Consider the following 15409-nt stretch of genomic DNA (forward strand, 5'->3'; position numbering starts at 1 on the left):
GGCAGCCAATGCAAGCGTGCCAGAATAGGTGTTATGTGTTCGGACCGCCTTGTCCGTGTCAATAGTCTGGCCGCTGCATTTTGCACGAGCTGCAATTTCCGAACCGTCTTCAAAGGCAGCCCCACGTAGAGCGCATTGCAGTAATCTAATTTGGAGGTTACCAGAGCATGGACAACTGCAGCGAGATTTTCCCTGTCCAGATAGGGGCGCAGCTGGGCCACCAACCAAAGTTGGTAGAAAGCATTCCGGGCCACCGAGGCTACCTGAGCCTCAAGTGACAGGGATGAATCAACAACAACTCCTAGGCTGCGAACCTGCTCCTTTAGAGGGAGTGCGACCCCATCCAGAACAGGTTGAACATCTACCATCCGGTCAGAAGAACCTCCTACTAGCAGCATCTCAGTCTTGTCTGGATTAAGCCTCAGTTTATTAGCTCTCATCCAGTCCATTGTCGCAGCCAGGCAACGGTTCAGCACATTGACAGCCTCACCTGAAGAAGATGAAAAGGAGAAATAGAGCTGCGTGTCATCAGCATACTGATGGCAACGCACTCCAAAGCTCCTGATGACCGTACCCAACGGCTTCATGTAGATGTTAAAAAGCATGGGGGACAGAACTGACCCCTGCGGCACTCCATACTGGAGAACCCAGGGTGCCGAACAATGTTCCCCAAGCACTACCTTCTGGAGGCAACCCACCAAGTAGGAGCAGAACCACCGCCAAGCAGTGCCTCCTACTCCCAGATCAGCGAGTCTCCCCAGAAGGATACCATGGTCAATGGTATCAAAAGCCACTGAGAGATCAAGGAGAATCAGCAGAGTCACACTCCCGACAAAGAAACCCGACTGAAATGGATCCAGATAATCGGTCTCATCCAAGAGTGTCTGGAGCTGGCTAGCAACCACTCGTTCCAGAACCTTGCCCAGGAATGGGACATTTGCCACCGGTCTATAGTTATTAAAATCTTCTGCGTCTAGGGAAGATTTTTTCAGAAGTGGTCTCACTACCACCTCTTTTAGGCAGCAAGGGACCACTCCCTCTTGCAGTGAGGCATTAATCACCTCCCTGGCCCAACCGGCTGTTCCATTCCTGCTAGCTTTTATTAGCCATGAGGGGCAAGGGTCCAGAGCAGAAGTGGTCCAGAGCAGAAGATGACACAGTGTGGTTAGTATACCAATGTCAAATGTGCCTACCATGGGAAAATGATTTTCAGGCGGCGCTTTGGTATACCCTTCCCAGTCCTCGAGCCATTAACAAGACTCTTTTCCATAGTGGTTGTACATGAACGCTGCCGGCATGGCCTTAGGGGGCCTGGGGATACTACTCCCCCCTCACATAATGAACTGACTGATGACCCAGAGATGGTAGAAAAAGGGAAGACAAGGCATGGCTTATTGAGGGAATTCAAGGAGATAGCAGCACTATTTCAGGGTATGGAGAAGGTTAACAACAAAGGGGGGTCATCTCTGTCCTGGGTGGTGGAACGCTGTGAGGTTCCTCGCCCTTATGGAGGCAGGAGGAACAACAAATAGAAAAGACTCAATCACATGACACTCTGTTGCTCTCGAGAAACTGTTGGTCATCAACCGGTGGGCCTAGCTACGGGCTTAGTTCACACAAGAAACACAGTCATTCTCTGTCACAGCCCATCTCCTATCTATTGTAGCGTCTAATCTTGATCCAGAGAACAATCAAAGAGGAACAGGACGACAAATGTTTAGAGAAGACAAGAAATCTCTATAATCCAAGACTTTGCAGACTAGGACACAAAGTCCCTTCAGCTGGGGTGGGCAGGCTAGTCCTTCAGGTGCCCTATGGATCCCCCAAATTCCTTGTTCTCAGAGGCAGCTAGGAACATGAATCCAGGAAGGCTGAGATGACAGTTCTGTCAAGACTCACTATATTGAATGCATATGCTTGTGTAACTCCGATACAGATACAGGGTTAATACAAACAGACAATAATTTAAATAAAGTCACCCTCCCAATTTATGGATTCTACTCACCACAGTCAGAGGTCCCAGGGCCAGTAATCATCTCAAGCGGTTCAGAAATGGATTTTGAATTGAGATCCTACCCCTGGTGATTGTGTGCCTGGCTTGTTGGTGAGGCGCTTACCGGAGATCCCCAGCTCCAACCATGTCGGAGAATTCCACTGCTGACACCAATTCTGTGGTGGAAAAATTTCAGACCACTTCAGAATAGAGTTTAGTGAGTTTATTTTGCTACAGCAAGAGAAAGAGACCTTACACAAAAACAGTGCAAAGGAAAAAATTGCGCTCTCTCTGCTCTCTATAGAGCAGGATGCTGATATTTAGAGTCCAGTACACAAGTTTCACGTAAGCATCACATAAGCATTACAGGATTTGGCAAGGTGTGTTCAGCAGTTTCAAACAATGTTAATTCAGAAACTATTTCCTTTCCAAACAGATGCATCTTGTTGACCATTTCAACTATCTGGTTGACCGTTTCAACTTCATTCTTTATATGACTCCAAACAGATGTATTCTGTTGGTCATTTCAACCTTTCCCTTTATTTGACTTCATTACAGGCAAATATTTCCTTCTGACTGTTTCAACTTTTCCTCCCATCTGGCTTTATTACAATCCCTTCTATTTTCAGTGGGCATCTGGCTTAATCACAATACATTCTATATTAAATTGCTCACTATCTATGTGGTGGGTCTGCCTGGGGGAAAATGAGTTTTAGCTGGGTCTAACTTTAAAACTAAAATATCAGTCCCCTGAAGTGCATTTTGCATCTTGCAGTTCCAAACACTTGTTCCTCCCCATGGCATATGAGGCATTGATCTGTTTAAGCCCCAGCATTTGGCCACTGGATAGTGACAAGTAGAGAGAATGAAGAATTTGCACATTTGTGGATTCTCTTTCTGTTTGCTTACCAGTCGGTGGCCCAATATCTGCCCTGTTTATTCTAGACTAAACCTAGAACCTTATTCTAGGTTTAGCTTAGGAGTTTTGTTGTTGTTGTTGTTGTTGTTATTTGATTTATATCCTGCCCTTCCTCCCAGCAGGATCCCAGGGTGGCAAACAAAAGCACTAAAAACACTAAAACATCATAAACACAAACTTTAAAACACATTAAAACAAAACATCTTCAAAAACATTACTTAAAAAAAGCTTTCAAAAATATCTTCTAAGATTAAAAACATTTTTAAAAGGGTTAAGATCATATTAAAAAGTAATTCCAACACAGACACAGACTGGGATAGGTCTCAACTTAAAAGGCTTGTTGAAAGAGGAAAGTCTTCAATAGGCGCTGAAAAGAAAACAGATGGCTCCTGTCTAATATTTAAGGGGAGGGAATTCCACAGGGTAGGTGCCGCTACACTGAAGGTTCATTTCCTATGTTGTGCAAAATGGACATCCTGATAAGGTGGTATCTGCAGGACGTCGTCACCTGCAGAGCGCAGTGATTGACAGGGTATATAAAGGATAAAATGGTCTTTCAGGTATCCTGGTCCCAAGCTGTATAGGGCTTATACACCAAAACTAGAACCTTGAACTTGGCCCAGTAGCAAATGGGCAACCAGTGCAATTCCTTCCGCAGCAGGGTGACATGTTGGCAATACCATGGCCCAGTGAGCAGTCTCGCCACCACATTTTGCATCAGCTGCAGCTTCCGGACCAACCTCAAAGGCAGCCCCACATAGAGCACATTACAGTAATTGAGCCTAGAGGTTATCAGTGCATGGACAACAGTGGTCAGGCTATTACGGTCCAGAAATGGCCGCAGCTGTCTTACCAGCCAAAGCTGGTAGAAGGCACTCCTAGCCACTGAGGACACCTGGGCCTCTAGCGACAAAGGTGGATCCAGGAGCACCCCGAGACTACGAACCTGCTCTTTCAGAGGGAGTATGACCCCATCCAAAGCAGGCGATGGGCCAATTATTCGGATTCGGGAACCACCAACCTACAGTGCCTCCATCTTGCTAGGATTCAAGAGTAGTTTATTGGCCCTCATCCAGCCCACCACCGAGTCCTGGCAGCGGTCCAGGGCCTGCATGGACTCTCCCGATTCAGATGTTACAGAGTAATAGAGCTGGGTATCGTCAGCATACTGCTGACACCTTGCCCCAAATCTCCTGATGACTGCTCCCAAGGGCTTTATATAGATGTTGAACAGCATGGTACCCTGCGGCACCCCACAGCACAACTGCCATGGGGCCAAAAGACAGTCACCCAATGCTATTCTCTGAGAACAACCTTGGAGATAGGATCGGAACCATTGTAAAACTGTGCCTCCAATACCCATCTCATCAGGTTGGCCCACAAGGATACCGTGGTCAATGGTATCAAAAGCCGCTGAGAGATCAGGTAAGAATAACAGGGTTACACTTTCCCTGTCCTTCTCCTGATAAAGGTCATCCATCCGGGCGACCAAGACTGATTTAGGCCCATAACCAGGCCTGAATTCAGACTGGGATGGTTCAAGATAATCTGTTTCATCCAAGAGTACTTGCAATTGCTGTGCCACAATCCTCTCAATCACCTTCCCTAAAATGGGGGTATTTGCAACCGGTCGGTAGTTGTCACAAACCAATGGGTCCAGGGTGGGCTTTTTCAGGAATGGTCGTATCACCGCCTCTCTCAAAGTGGCTGGAACCACTCCCACAATGATGTGTTGACCACACCCTGGCTTCAGTCGGTCAAACCCCCTAAGCAAGCTTTAATAAGCCAGGAAGGACAAGGGTCAAGAAGACACATTGCTGGCCGCATCAACGCAAGCATCTTGTCTACATCATCAGGCTGCATCAACTGAAATGGTTCCCAAGAAGTTGCAGCAGATGTTGCACTGGACACTTCATTGGGAACTACAGTAGATGGGGATGGGGCATGAAGACTGCTATGGAGGGAGGGGGAGAGGGAGTGGGAGATGGACATGTGAATAGAGGTAGAGGAGGGCATTCATGGCATAGGGACTCTGTTCATAGATCACTGAAATCTTTGGTAGGTATATGACATGTATGTCATATTTTCTCCACACCTTGCAAAAACTAAGCCTTGTTCCTCTTTAAGAAAATGGAAACAGATTATCCATTGTGTGACAGATTCTTTGTTGAATTCTAAATATTGAAGGATAGCAGATGAACAGTCCTCTCTCTCTCTTTGTGTGTGGGGTGGGGGTAGGGGGGTGGGGAAAGTGTCATTACAAGTGGGGACACCAAAATAACTTGCTGGCATAGGTCCTCAGTAAATAGGTTCTGCTGTACATTTACCGCAAGACCAAAATTTGGCAAGTGTTATGAAAAGGTAAAAAGGAAAACAATTCTACAAATGGCAAGAGACACAAAGGTACACATGCAATCTTTCTATATTATTTGACCTAAGATATTACTTGATGAAGAGGTTCTAACTTGCACTGTGGCAGGAAATAGCCCTGTTCATTTTATTCTAACATATTGAGCCAAATTAATTAGCTCTCAGAACAATGACTATGAAACAGGTAACTCATCTATGCTGAAACGCACAGTGAAAGGAAATTCCAGGTCTACCTTGTAAGAAAGAATGGGGAAAAAATCTACATTTGCCCTGGGCTAATCAAAATCAACCAGAGCAAGATAGTCCAGTCTTCTCAAGTTTCATGATCTCCATCTTCTGAAGTGATGGCTTTTTCTATTCTCTGTATGACTCATTTAGAAAATTCTATGCTATCCTTTATCATAAGATTACAGGGTGGTGTACAATAAAAATGACAATAGTAACAATAATATTGGATAATAAATACTACTGAGAACATCAACATTTAAAATGCCAAGAAAAACATCATCAGCAGATTAAATATTTTAATCTTAAAATGTTTTAAAAGCCTGGAAACTATACAAAGGTTTTTGCCTAGCACTGAAAAGATAGAATAGGCTGTAGGCAAGTTTCCTTGAGGACTATAGATGGGAGGCTGCAAACAAAAATACCCCCTCTCTAGTCATCTCTGATGGTAGATGCACACAGTTTAAAACAACTGCAAATTGCCTCAGCATTCAGACAGGTTGATATACTGTCCCTCCCAAAGGAGCCTTGGGCAGCGAACATTGAACAGTATCATTAAAAACATTATAAAAGCTGTTTAAAAACAATCACATTCTCTCAGTCAATGATATCAGGGTTGCTGGGAACAGTATATTTCAGCCATCAACTGCCTGTGTAAACAGGAACGCTTTTAAAATTCAATTATGTGGGAGACAAACATGCCTCACCAGGGAGACCATTCCACAAATGGGATTGAGAAAAACCTTGTTAGGGATCAACGCCAATTGAGCAGCTTCCAGTGATGGTACCACCAAAAAGTTGATATTGGGGAAGGCACATCGTTGGGTACTTGGGTCCCAAGCCATTTAAGGGTTTCTGTGCTAGCACTAACACCTTGAATTGAGCCTGGTAACATACTGGAAGCCAGTGCAGTCCTTTGGTCACTTTGGCCTGCCCTAGTTACCAGTCTAGCCCCGAAACTGGCCCTGAAACCAAACTGGAATGGATCTGCTTCCTCCAGGTATACCTGCAGCTGGTTGGCCATTAATAATAAATAATAAATTTAATTTCTGTGTCACCTATCTGGCCAGAGGCCACTCTAGGCGACGTACAAACAGTTTAAAACACAATAAGATAAAATACAATAACACAATATAAAAACAATAAAGAATAATACAGCAGCAATATTAAAACAGGGTAGGAGGCATTTCAGTCTTAGCAATTAGCCTTCCCCGGAGATCCCAAAGGCCTGTTGAAAGAGCCAGGTCTTTAAGGCTTTACGAAATGCATTTAGGGAAGAGGCATGCCGAAGATCTTGTGGGAGGGAGTTCCAGAGGGTGGGGGCCGCCACTGAAAATGCCCTCTCTCTTGTACCCGCCAATCTGGCTGTTTTTGTCGGCGGGATTGAGAGAAGGCCTTGTGTGGCTGATCTTGTCGGGCGGCATAATTGGTGGCGTTGAAGGCGCTCCGTAAGATAAACTGGGCCGGAACCATATAGGGCTTTAAAGGTTAATACCAACACCTTGAATTGGGCCCGGAAAACAACTGGAAGCCAGTGTAGATCGAACAACACTGGTGTGATGTGATCCCGGCGGCGACTATTCGTAAGTAGTGGAGCCGCCGCATTTTGTATAAGTTGTAATTTCCGGACCGTTTTTAAGGGTAACCCCACGTAGAGCGCATTACAGTAGTCCAAACGAGAGGTGACCAGGGCGTTACTACCAGGGGGAGCTGATGAGCAGGAAGGTAGGGTTGCAGCCTTCGTATGAGGTGTAGTTGATACCAGGCTGCCCGGCTCACTGCCGAAATCTGAGCCTCCATGGACAGCCTGGAGTCAAGTACAACCTCAAGGCTGCGGACCTGGTCCTTCAGAGGTAAACTCACCCCATTGAACCTCAGGTCAACATCTCCCAACCTTCTTTTGTCCCCCACAAGCAGCACCTCGGTCTTATCGGGGTTCAGCTTCAGCTTGTTCCTTCCCATCCATCCACTCACGGATTCCAGGCACTTGGACAAGGTCTCCACAGCCAACTCTGGTGAAGATTTAAACGAGAGATAGAGCTGCGTGTCATCTGCATATTGGTGACACTGCAGCCCAAATCTCCTAATGATTGTCCCCAGCAGCTTCATATAAATGTTAAATAGCATGGGAGAGAGGATAGACCCCTGTGGCACACCACAATTGAGAGGCCAAGGGTCTGAAACCTCCTCCCCCAATGCTACCTGTTGGTACCTATCGGAGAGAAAGGAACGGAACCACTAATACAGTGCCTCCAATTCCCAATCCCTCCAGGCGATGTAGAAGGATACTGTGGTCGACAGTATCAAAAGCTGCTGAGAGATCGAGGAGGACAAGAAAGGTGAATTCTCCCCTATCTAATGCCCTCCTCAAATCATCTACCAGAGCGACCAAGGCTGTTTCAGTTCCGTGACCAGTCCTGAAACCCGATTGGTATGGATCCAAGTAATCCATTTCATCCAAGTGTGTTGACAACTGGTTGGCCACCACTCGCTCAATGACCTTGCCCAAAAATGGTAGGTTTGAAATTGGGCGGAAGTTATTGAAAACTTGGGGATCCAAGGAGGGCTTCTTCAAGATGGGCTTTACAATTGCCTCCTTGAAGGCTGATGGCATCACACCCTCTTTCAAGGAAGCGTTTACCACCGCCTTGATCCCCTCGCCCAATTTCTCTCTGCAGCTCATAAGGAGCCACGATGGGCAAGGATCAGTTAGGCAAGTGGTAGGCTTCACAGATGAAAGCACCTTGTCCACATCCTCAGAAGGGAGAAGCCGAAACCGATCCCAACTTACCGGCATGCAACTGGTCAACTCTGGTTCATCCACTGTATCCACGGCGCACGGGATCGAGCTCCGTAAGTGTTCGATTTTGTCAGCGAAGTGCTTTGCTAATATATCACAGGAGGCCTTTGACTGTTCCAAGGGTTCCTGAGCAGCTGGACCGACCAGGCTTCGGACCACCTGGAACAGCCTCCTGGGACAGCACTCTGCAGACGCAATAGAGGCAGTAAAGAAGGCCTTCTTTCCTGCCTTTATTGCCACTTGGTAGGCAGCTACTGCTGCTCTAACCTGTGTCCGGACGTCTTCGGAGCGGGATTTCCGCCACTGGCGCTCTAGTCGTCTCACCTCCTGTCTCAAACTACGCAGCCGCGGTGTATACCATGGTGCTAGTTGAGTTCTATTCAGGGGGAGAGGACGTTTCGGAGCCACCCAGTCTAATGCCCTGGTGATCCCCTCATTCCACTCCTTCACCAGGGTTTCGACCGGGCGACCTTCAGCAGGTTCCAATTCCCCTAGCGCAGTCAGGAATCCATCCGGATCCATCAGGCGCCTGGGGCGGACCATTCTAATAGGTCCTTCACCCCTGCGGAGGGGGCATGGCATCGAGAAGTCCATGTTTACCAGGTAGTGATCTGACCATGACACCGGGGTGGAGTGAACCACTCCCAACTTCAGACCACTTCTCTCCTCTCCCAGGACAAGCACAAGGTCGAGAGCATGACCGGCTACACGGGTGGGCCCAGTATTACTAAGGTGCAGTTCCCAGGAAGCCATGGTTTCCAGGAAATCCCGAGGGGCTCCAGTGAGAGTGGCCTTGGCATGCACGTTAAAGTCACCCAGCACTAACAATTCTGGGGACAATGCCCGTACAGCTGAGACCACCTCCAGCACCTCGGCCAGGGAGTCTGCTGTGCAGCGGGGTGGGCGGTACACCAGCAGGATCCCTAAACTGCCCTTCGGGCCCAACCTTCAGTACATACAATCAACAAATTGAGTCCTATGGAGAGGAGGTCTGGCAAAAACCAAGGACTCTCGGTAGATGACTGCCACGCCCCCTCCCCGCCTTCCTACCCTCGGCTGCTGTGCATAACGGAAACCCGGTGGACACATGGCCTCAAGAATGGGAGTAGAGGCTTCGTCCAACCAAGTCTCCGTAATGCATGCCAGGTTTGCCCGCCCATCCAAGATCATATCATGAATGAGTGAGGTTTTTTGAGCCACAGACCTTGGATTACATAACAGCAGTCGAAGGTCGGTAGGAACCTTGCGTCCCCCAGTTTTCGTCTGGTTCTGAGCAGACCCGGAACATGGGATGGATATAATGTATCTATCCCGTGTTCCCCTATTCCGGCATGGTCTGCCAATAGCACCCTTCCAGCGCCTGCCGCCCAAACTTCCTATAACTTGGCCCCCCACTTCCCTCCCTGGCTTGCACATGCCTCTATCCCTATCTGCCAAACAACAGGTCACCCACCCTAACAAATTTTGTCCGGAGACCCGCCGCCGTATCCAATAACAACTGTAATTAATTAAAATAAATTAATTTAAATTAAACTAAATCAATATAATTCACCCCACTTTCACATTCACATTCACACATTCATACACATTTCACAAGCCCCCTCAGCCAGCCGGCTTATATATCCCCTCCAAAGAAGGGACAGATGGAACAGTATCAGGCACAGCTGGCTGAGTACCTGGGGCCTGGTCCTGCAAGGTGCCCACACGCAGAGCAGGAGCCCAAGAAGGAGAGAGCAGAGATGTTAGCCAAGCAGCAGCAGCACAAGCAGGCAGATGGCTCTTGATCACCTTGCCCAGGAAGGAGACTGGATGGTAGTTTTCTAAAACCTCTGGATCCATTGAGAACCTCTTCAAGAAGACCACATCACCACCTCTTTCAAGGTGGAGAGCATACTCCCATTAATCACTCCTTGGACCTATCTAGTCAATCCCCTCCTCCTTCAGTAGCATCTGCCTACACCTGTACTCAATTTTGCCAGTCTTTATCGGTGGGGTTCAAGAGGGCATGTAGTCAGCCTCATTATCTCAAGCATCCAGTCCTCAGGCAGCAACAACTGAAACTGATCCCACAAGCTGTAATTTGATGGTGCTCCAGGGACCTCCAACTGATTTGGTTTTTCCCCACAAAAATATTGATACTAATATTAATAGTTTTAAAAACATTATTTTTCACAGATTTTTTTAAAAAATGTATTTTCCTCAAAATCAGTATTAATACTGATACTTTGGGGGATGTATTAAGATCAATATTTTTGAGGTGATATTTTTTTAAAAATGTGCTTCATCTACAGGAAACCACTAGAAAAAAACATGAGGACAAAAATAAAGGGAATAAATAGCAAATCTGGTGTCAAATTAAAGCACATCTGTAATTGTGGAGTGATCTGACATTAACAGCATAGCTACTGAAGCCTCTGTTGGAGACGGGCCGAGTAGGGGTGACAGATATCAAGTGTCTACCCTTCCTCTATAAATGATCTTGCCTTCCCCTGACTTCCATACCTCCCCAGGACTCTGGTAATAGCAACCCCCTAAACCTCCCATACCAGTTCCCTCTGACCCAGGCATATGATGCTATTATTGATCCCCCCCACTGCCTCAGTCCCTCAACAGGTGACCTCAGTATTGCATTTCAACCCACCAAGCACCTGATTATGTGCCCATGAATGGTTTCCATGCTCTCACTAGGTCATTATTCCCTAGTACTCTTGTCTCTCACCAAGAGTTTGGGTTAGGTACATACACATCCTCCCAGTTCCTACCTCTCACACAGGAATCAACGCAATCAATCAAATTTATGAAGGGGCTTCTAAAGGGGAAAAAAAACCTTTAGTATTTTCCCTTTGGTGGTGATCCCAGTGGCAACAAGCCCAAGGCAGCATTCCTTATAAATGGAGCTAATAGTAAAGGCAGACACAAGTGCCTGCAATCAGGTGCTGCCAAGTCAGGCCTGGCTGGCCCCTCTAGGTAGCCAAGCTCTCTTGCAGACACAAGCGGCTCTGCAAGAGTACCACAGGTAGGGACAGCTGGCAATAGATATTAAAAGTGCACTACTATTCTACCTGGGTCCTGGCTGTTCCTCCCTCTAATGCTGCTGGGGGTGGGTGAGTGCTAATTAATTGCCCTTGCCCTGGGCTTTTAATTTGGCTAATACTGATACAGTATTATCACATTCCCATGAGGAGTCTGCCCTGTGGAGAAAGTTCCTCTTGAAGCATTTACAGGGCACTTAAAACTGCTTATTACTTAAGTAATATACTGAGCTTTGGGAGCAGACAAGGGTAGATTGAAGACCTCTTTCGCTGGGTGATGGTGGGTATATATATATATATATATATATGTATGTGGGGAGCTGGAAAACTGGAACTGAAAAATGTTTATCTTGTTAAGTTGACAAATGTCATAAACTCGGTTTCTGCCACACTGAGTTATGAGGACCAAAAGTCATCATTATTTCCATTCCAGCCCCCAGATAAGACGATGTCTTCCAAGAGCACAGGTGTCTTTCAGGATGAAGAACTTCTCTTTAGTCATAAGCTGCAGAAAGACAATGATCCAGATGTTGATCTTTTTGCAAGCAACAAAAAACAGGTCAGTCAGTCCCAAGATATCTTTGGAATGTTTGCTAAGAAATAAGTCCTCATGCTGAACTGTACAATTAAAAAACACACAAAAGGAACAACTGGAGCAGTAGTAGCACACAAACTTTAGAAAGGATGTCATTCAAAACAAAGTTTAATTACTTAAAAAATTAATTCACAGATCTTAACATTTAAACATTATTTAAAAGAGTTATGTATGTTTCAATTTCACTGCCATGGTATGGTTTGTTTATTTAAAATATTTCTATCCTGCCCTTCTACCCTAAAATAGGGCACTCAGAGTGGCTCACAATAAAATCATACACAATAAAAACACACAAAAAATAAAATAGATAAAATACAGTTTATTATCCCAAAATTTACCAGGTACATATTGTAAACTGTGAGGAAAATGAAATGCAGACATTCTGCATTTCATTTTCCTCTGAGCTCAGTGTTTAAAAATCCTGCATGTATCTGTGTTCATATGCATACACAACTTTGGATATCATTTCATACAACCAATGATTTCAGTACAGCTTAAGAATCCAGATAACCAGACGTATTTTGGTAGTAAGACAGAAACTGGTTGTTAAGGTTAAAGTTATTGGTTATTCCAAAGCTGCAAAGGGGCTGCAGTTTCACAACAGACAACAACTCCCAAATCTCTAGGTAGGAGGTTCCGCATACTCATCAGCTGAACCAGAGTCAGTACACAACCAACATATGTATACAGTAGTGCCCCACTCATATGGCGGGTTATGTTCCCGACTCCCGCCGAAAACTGCCATAAAGCAGAACTCATTGAATGGTATGTGACACCCGAAAACCGCTGTAAAAGCAGAACAAGCGCCGTATGAGTGGAGCTTTAGTCTAATTGAGACTGCCGCATTAGCGAATCACCGTAAAGTGGGGCCCTACTGTACTTAAAGGTTGATCAAGGCACTTTATTCATTAGCAAGAAAAATGACACTTTCTCACATCACAGCTGAAGCATAAACACACGGTTAAAGCAGATTAGAAGAAGACATTATACACCCCTGGAGGTGAGACGTCTCACTAGGATTCTGAAAGGAAGACAAACTCTCTGAGCACAGAATCTGTTTTCAGTAGGCTCAAAATTGATGCTTAGGTCCAGCCCCAAAGTGTTACTTGTGATTTTAGGGAATACCACTGGACAATCCATATTTAGGGAGTGATTCAGAAACTCCGCATGAACTCATTTCCCTATTCTTGCAGATAGTATTTGCTCATGTCAGTTGAGACAATCTAGATGTCTGTTAAGGACCCTCACAGTTTTTGGGCACCTAAAGTAATTTTTCCCCAAACCACACTGAGATCATGTCTGAATGACTCCTGCATCTATACAGTGCTTTTCCCCTAGTTTCAGCCGTTTCAATATCAGATCATTTCTCTTTTCTTACGACCATCTGTAATTACCCAGTTCTATCAAGAACAGACCCCTGCTCCCATCAATTCTTAAATATCTCAGTATTTTCCCACAGCCTGAACAAATGGATGCATGTTCACTTATTCTGTCAGACAGCATGTTGATTCATCCCAACTGAACTCAGGTCTGGTTCCACCTTCCCTTTTCTTCTCCTTACTATTTTCATTCTCCTTAGACCAGTGACTAATTCAGCATGTTGAATTAGTATGCTGCGTACTAAGCAGCATATTGTGAAAATTAGCCTTTTCCTTCTTGCAAGCATTTAAAGCAATCTTATAGTAATCAGCCACACACCTCTGCCAAAAATCCTTAATCCCTAAATTCCCTAACATATTGTAACCTTTAGGGAAAGGTGGAATTTACTATAAGAAGCAGATCTTGGATATGGATGTACTGAAAAAGGAGCAGCAGTCTAAATCTCAAGAGAATTTATTTTTTTTGGTAGGAGACCCTTCCACCATGGAATCCCCCACCTACAATTTAAGGCAGGGATGGGGAACCTCAGGTGTGGAGCCCGCATGTATCCCACCAAGCCTTTCTATATGACACTCAGGACTTTTCCCAGGCCACACTCCTTTCCAGGCCTACTTCATGCCCTCAATGAGTGCTTTTCCCTGGATGGAACCTGTCTTTGAACTTTAATGGTTCTTGCTTAGCTGGACAGGGGATGGAAAGGAGTGTGTATGAAGAAGCAGAATGTAGACAGAAACTGCCAGAGTATCAGCAATAGAGGAGGTGCAAAAAAGAAGAAGTGTAGACTCAAATTATCTGCCTGTCCTGTTCTGTAAAGGAATTTAATATATATATTTACTTTTAAGCGACTGATTTATTTCCATTATGTTTTTTAATTTCAGGTTCCAAAGTCGAGGATAAAACTGTCATCTGGAGGAGGACTGTTTGGAAATGATGATGATGGTGATGATGGTTTATTCAGCTCTTCAAAAGCAAAGCCCTTGGTATTTACCATTTTGCCTTAAGAATTTGAGTATTTATTCATTTATTAATTGCCTTTCCACACACGTATCATGTACATCACCTTGAGACAATATCTAATCCCTTTCTAAAGCTGTCCAAATTGATGGCCATCACTTCATCTTAATAGTCTTATTCTCCGTGCATCTTGTGATAATAGTTTTCCCCAGGTAGCATGCCACCATGTAGGTTATAGCGCCATCTAGCGTCCGAAGGCAAGAATGCACAGGAGTCAAGACCCAGGCTGCTCCTTCCAGCCCCACACCAGTTCATTCTTGCCTTCGTCTGAGGCAGTTATTACCTGTGTGTTATGAGTTGTCTGTGTGTGTGAGGAATAAGTGAGTGGGGAGTACGAGAGTGTTTGGCACTGGGCTGCTGCTTTCTTTCCCTTTGGGTCTCCCTAAGCTCTAGCAGAATTCTCAGCCTCCCGGTTCCCTCCTTCGTGGGGCTTGTGCCTGAGGTCTTACAGAACCCCCTGAACTATTATTATTATCTTTATTTATACCCCGCCATTTTTCCAAAACTGGAACTCGGCGGCTTCCAGATAAAAAGTACATATAATTAAAAACATACAAAGTCTACATTAAAATAAGATTAAACTATTTCCAATATTAAAACCATACACACGTATAGCTAAAAGAGTTCAGACTAGTTTAAAAATGATATAATAGACATTAGCAATGCAGCACCCTTCACGCCCTATCCTTAGCCTTCAATTCCAAAGGCTTGTTGGAATAGGAAGGTCTTCGCTTGTCGGCGGAAGGACTACAAAGAGGGGGTCATTCTTACCTCCCTAGAAAGGGAATTCCAAAGGCTAGGGGCAGCCACTGAGAAGGCCCTCTCACGCGTCCCCACTAGTCATGGGGTATTGAGAGAAGGGCCTCTCCTTTTTTTTTTTTAATAATTTTTATTCAAATTTTCAGAAGACAAACAAAACAAAATCAAACAACAAAAACATAATAATACAATAAAAACTCTTGACTTCCGATTTGTCGCAGATCAGCTATAAATATATAATATATATCAAACCTGTCCCTTGATACATACAAAATCACTTTTCTCCATAGGCTATCTTAATTAATCGTCAAATCCCATTATC

General features: G+C 45.1%; 1 protein-coding gene across 4 annotated transcripts in view; it reads left to right on the forward strand.

The window, feature by feature from the left end:
* Window positions 1–15409, forward strand: part of LOC133388690 (WASH complex subunit 2A-like) — a 258757-nt gene that overhangs the window by 203881 nt on the left and 39467 nt on the right. For all 4 annotated transcript variants that reach the window (XM_061634772.1, XM_061634771.1, XM_061634773.1 and 1 more), the window contains 2 exons: window positions 11773–11898; window positions 14193–14294. In XM_061634772.1, coding sequence (XP_061490756.1) covers window positions 11773–11898; window positions 14193–14294 — 228 coding nt within the window. The remainder of the gene's footprint in view (window positions 1–11772; window positions 11899–14192; window positions 14295–15409) is intronic.

Source organism: Rhineura floridana, chromosome 7, assembly GCF_030035675.1.
Source record: "Rhineura floridana isolate rRhiFlo1 chromosome 7, rRhiFlo1.hap2, whole genome shotgun sequence".
Classification (NCBI taxonomy): Eukaryota; Metazoa; Chordata; class Lepidosauria; order Squamata; family Rhineuridae; genus Rhineura; species Rhineura floridana.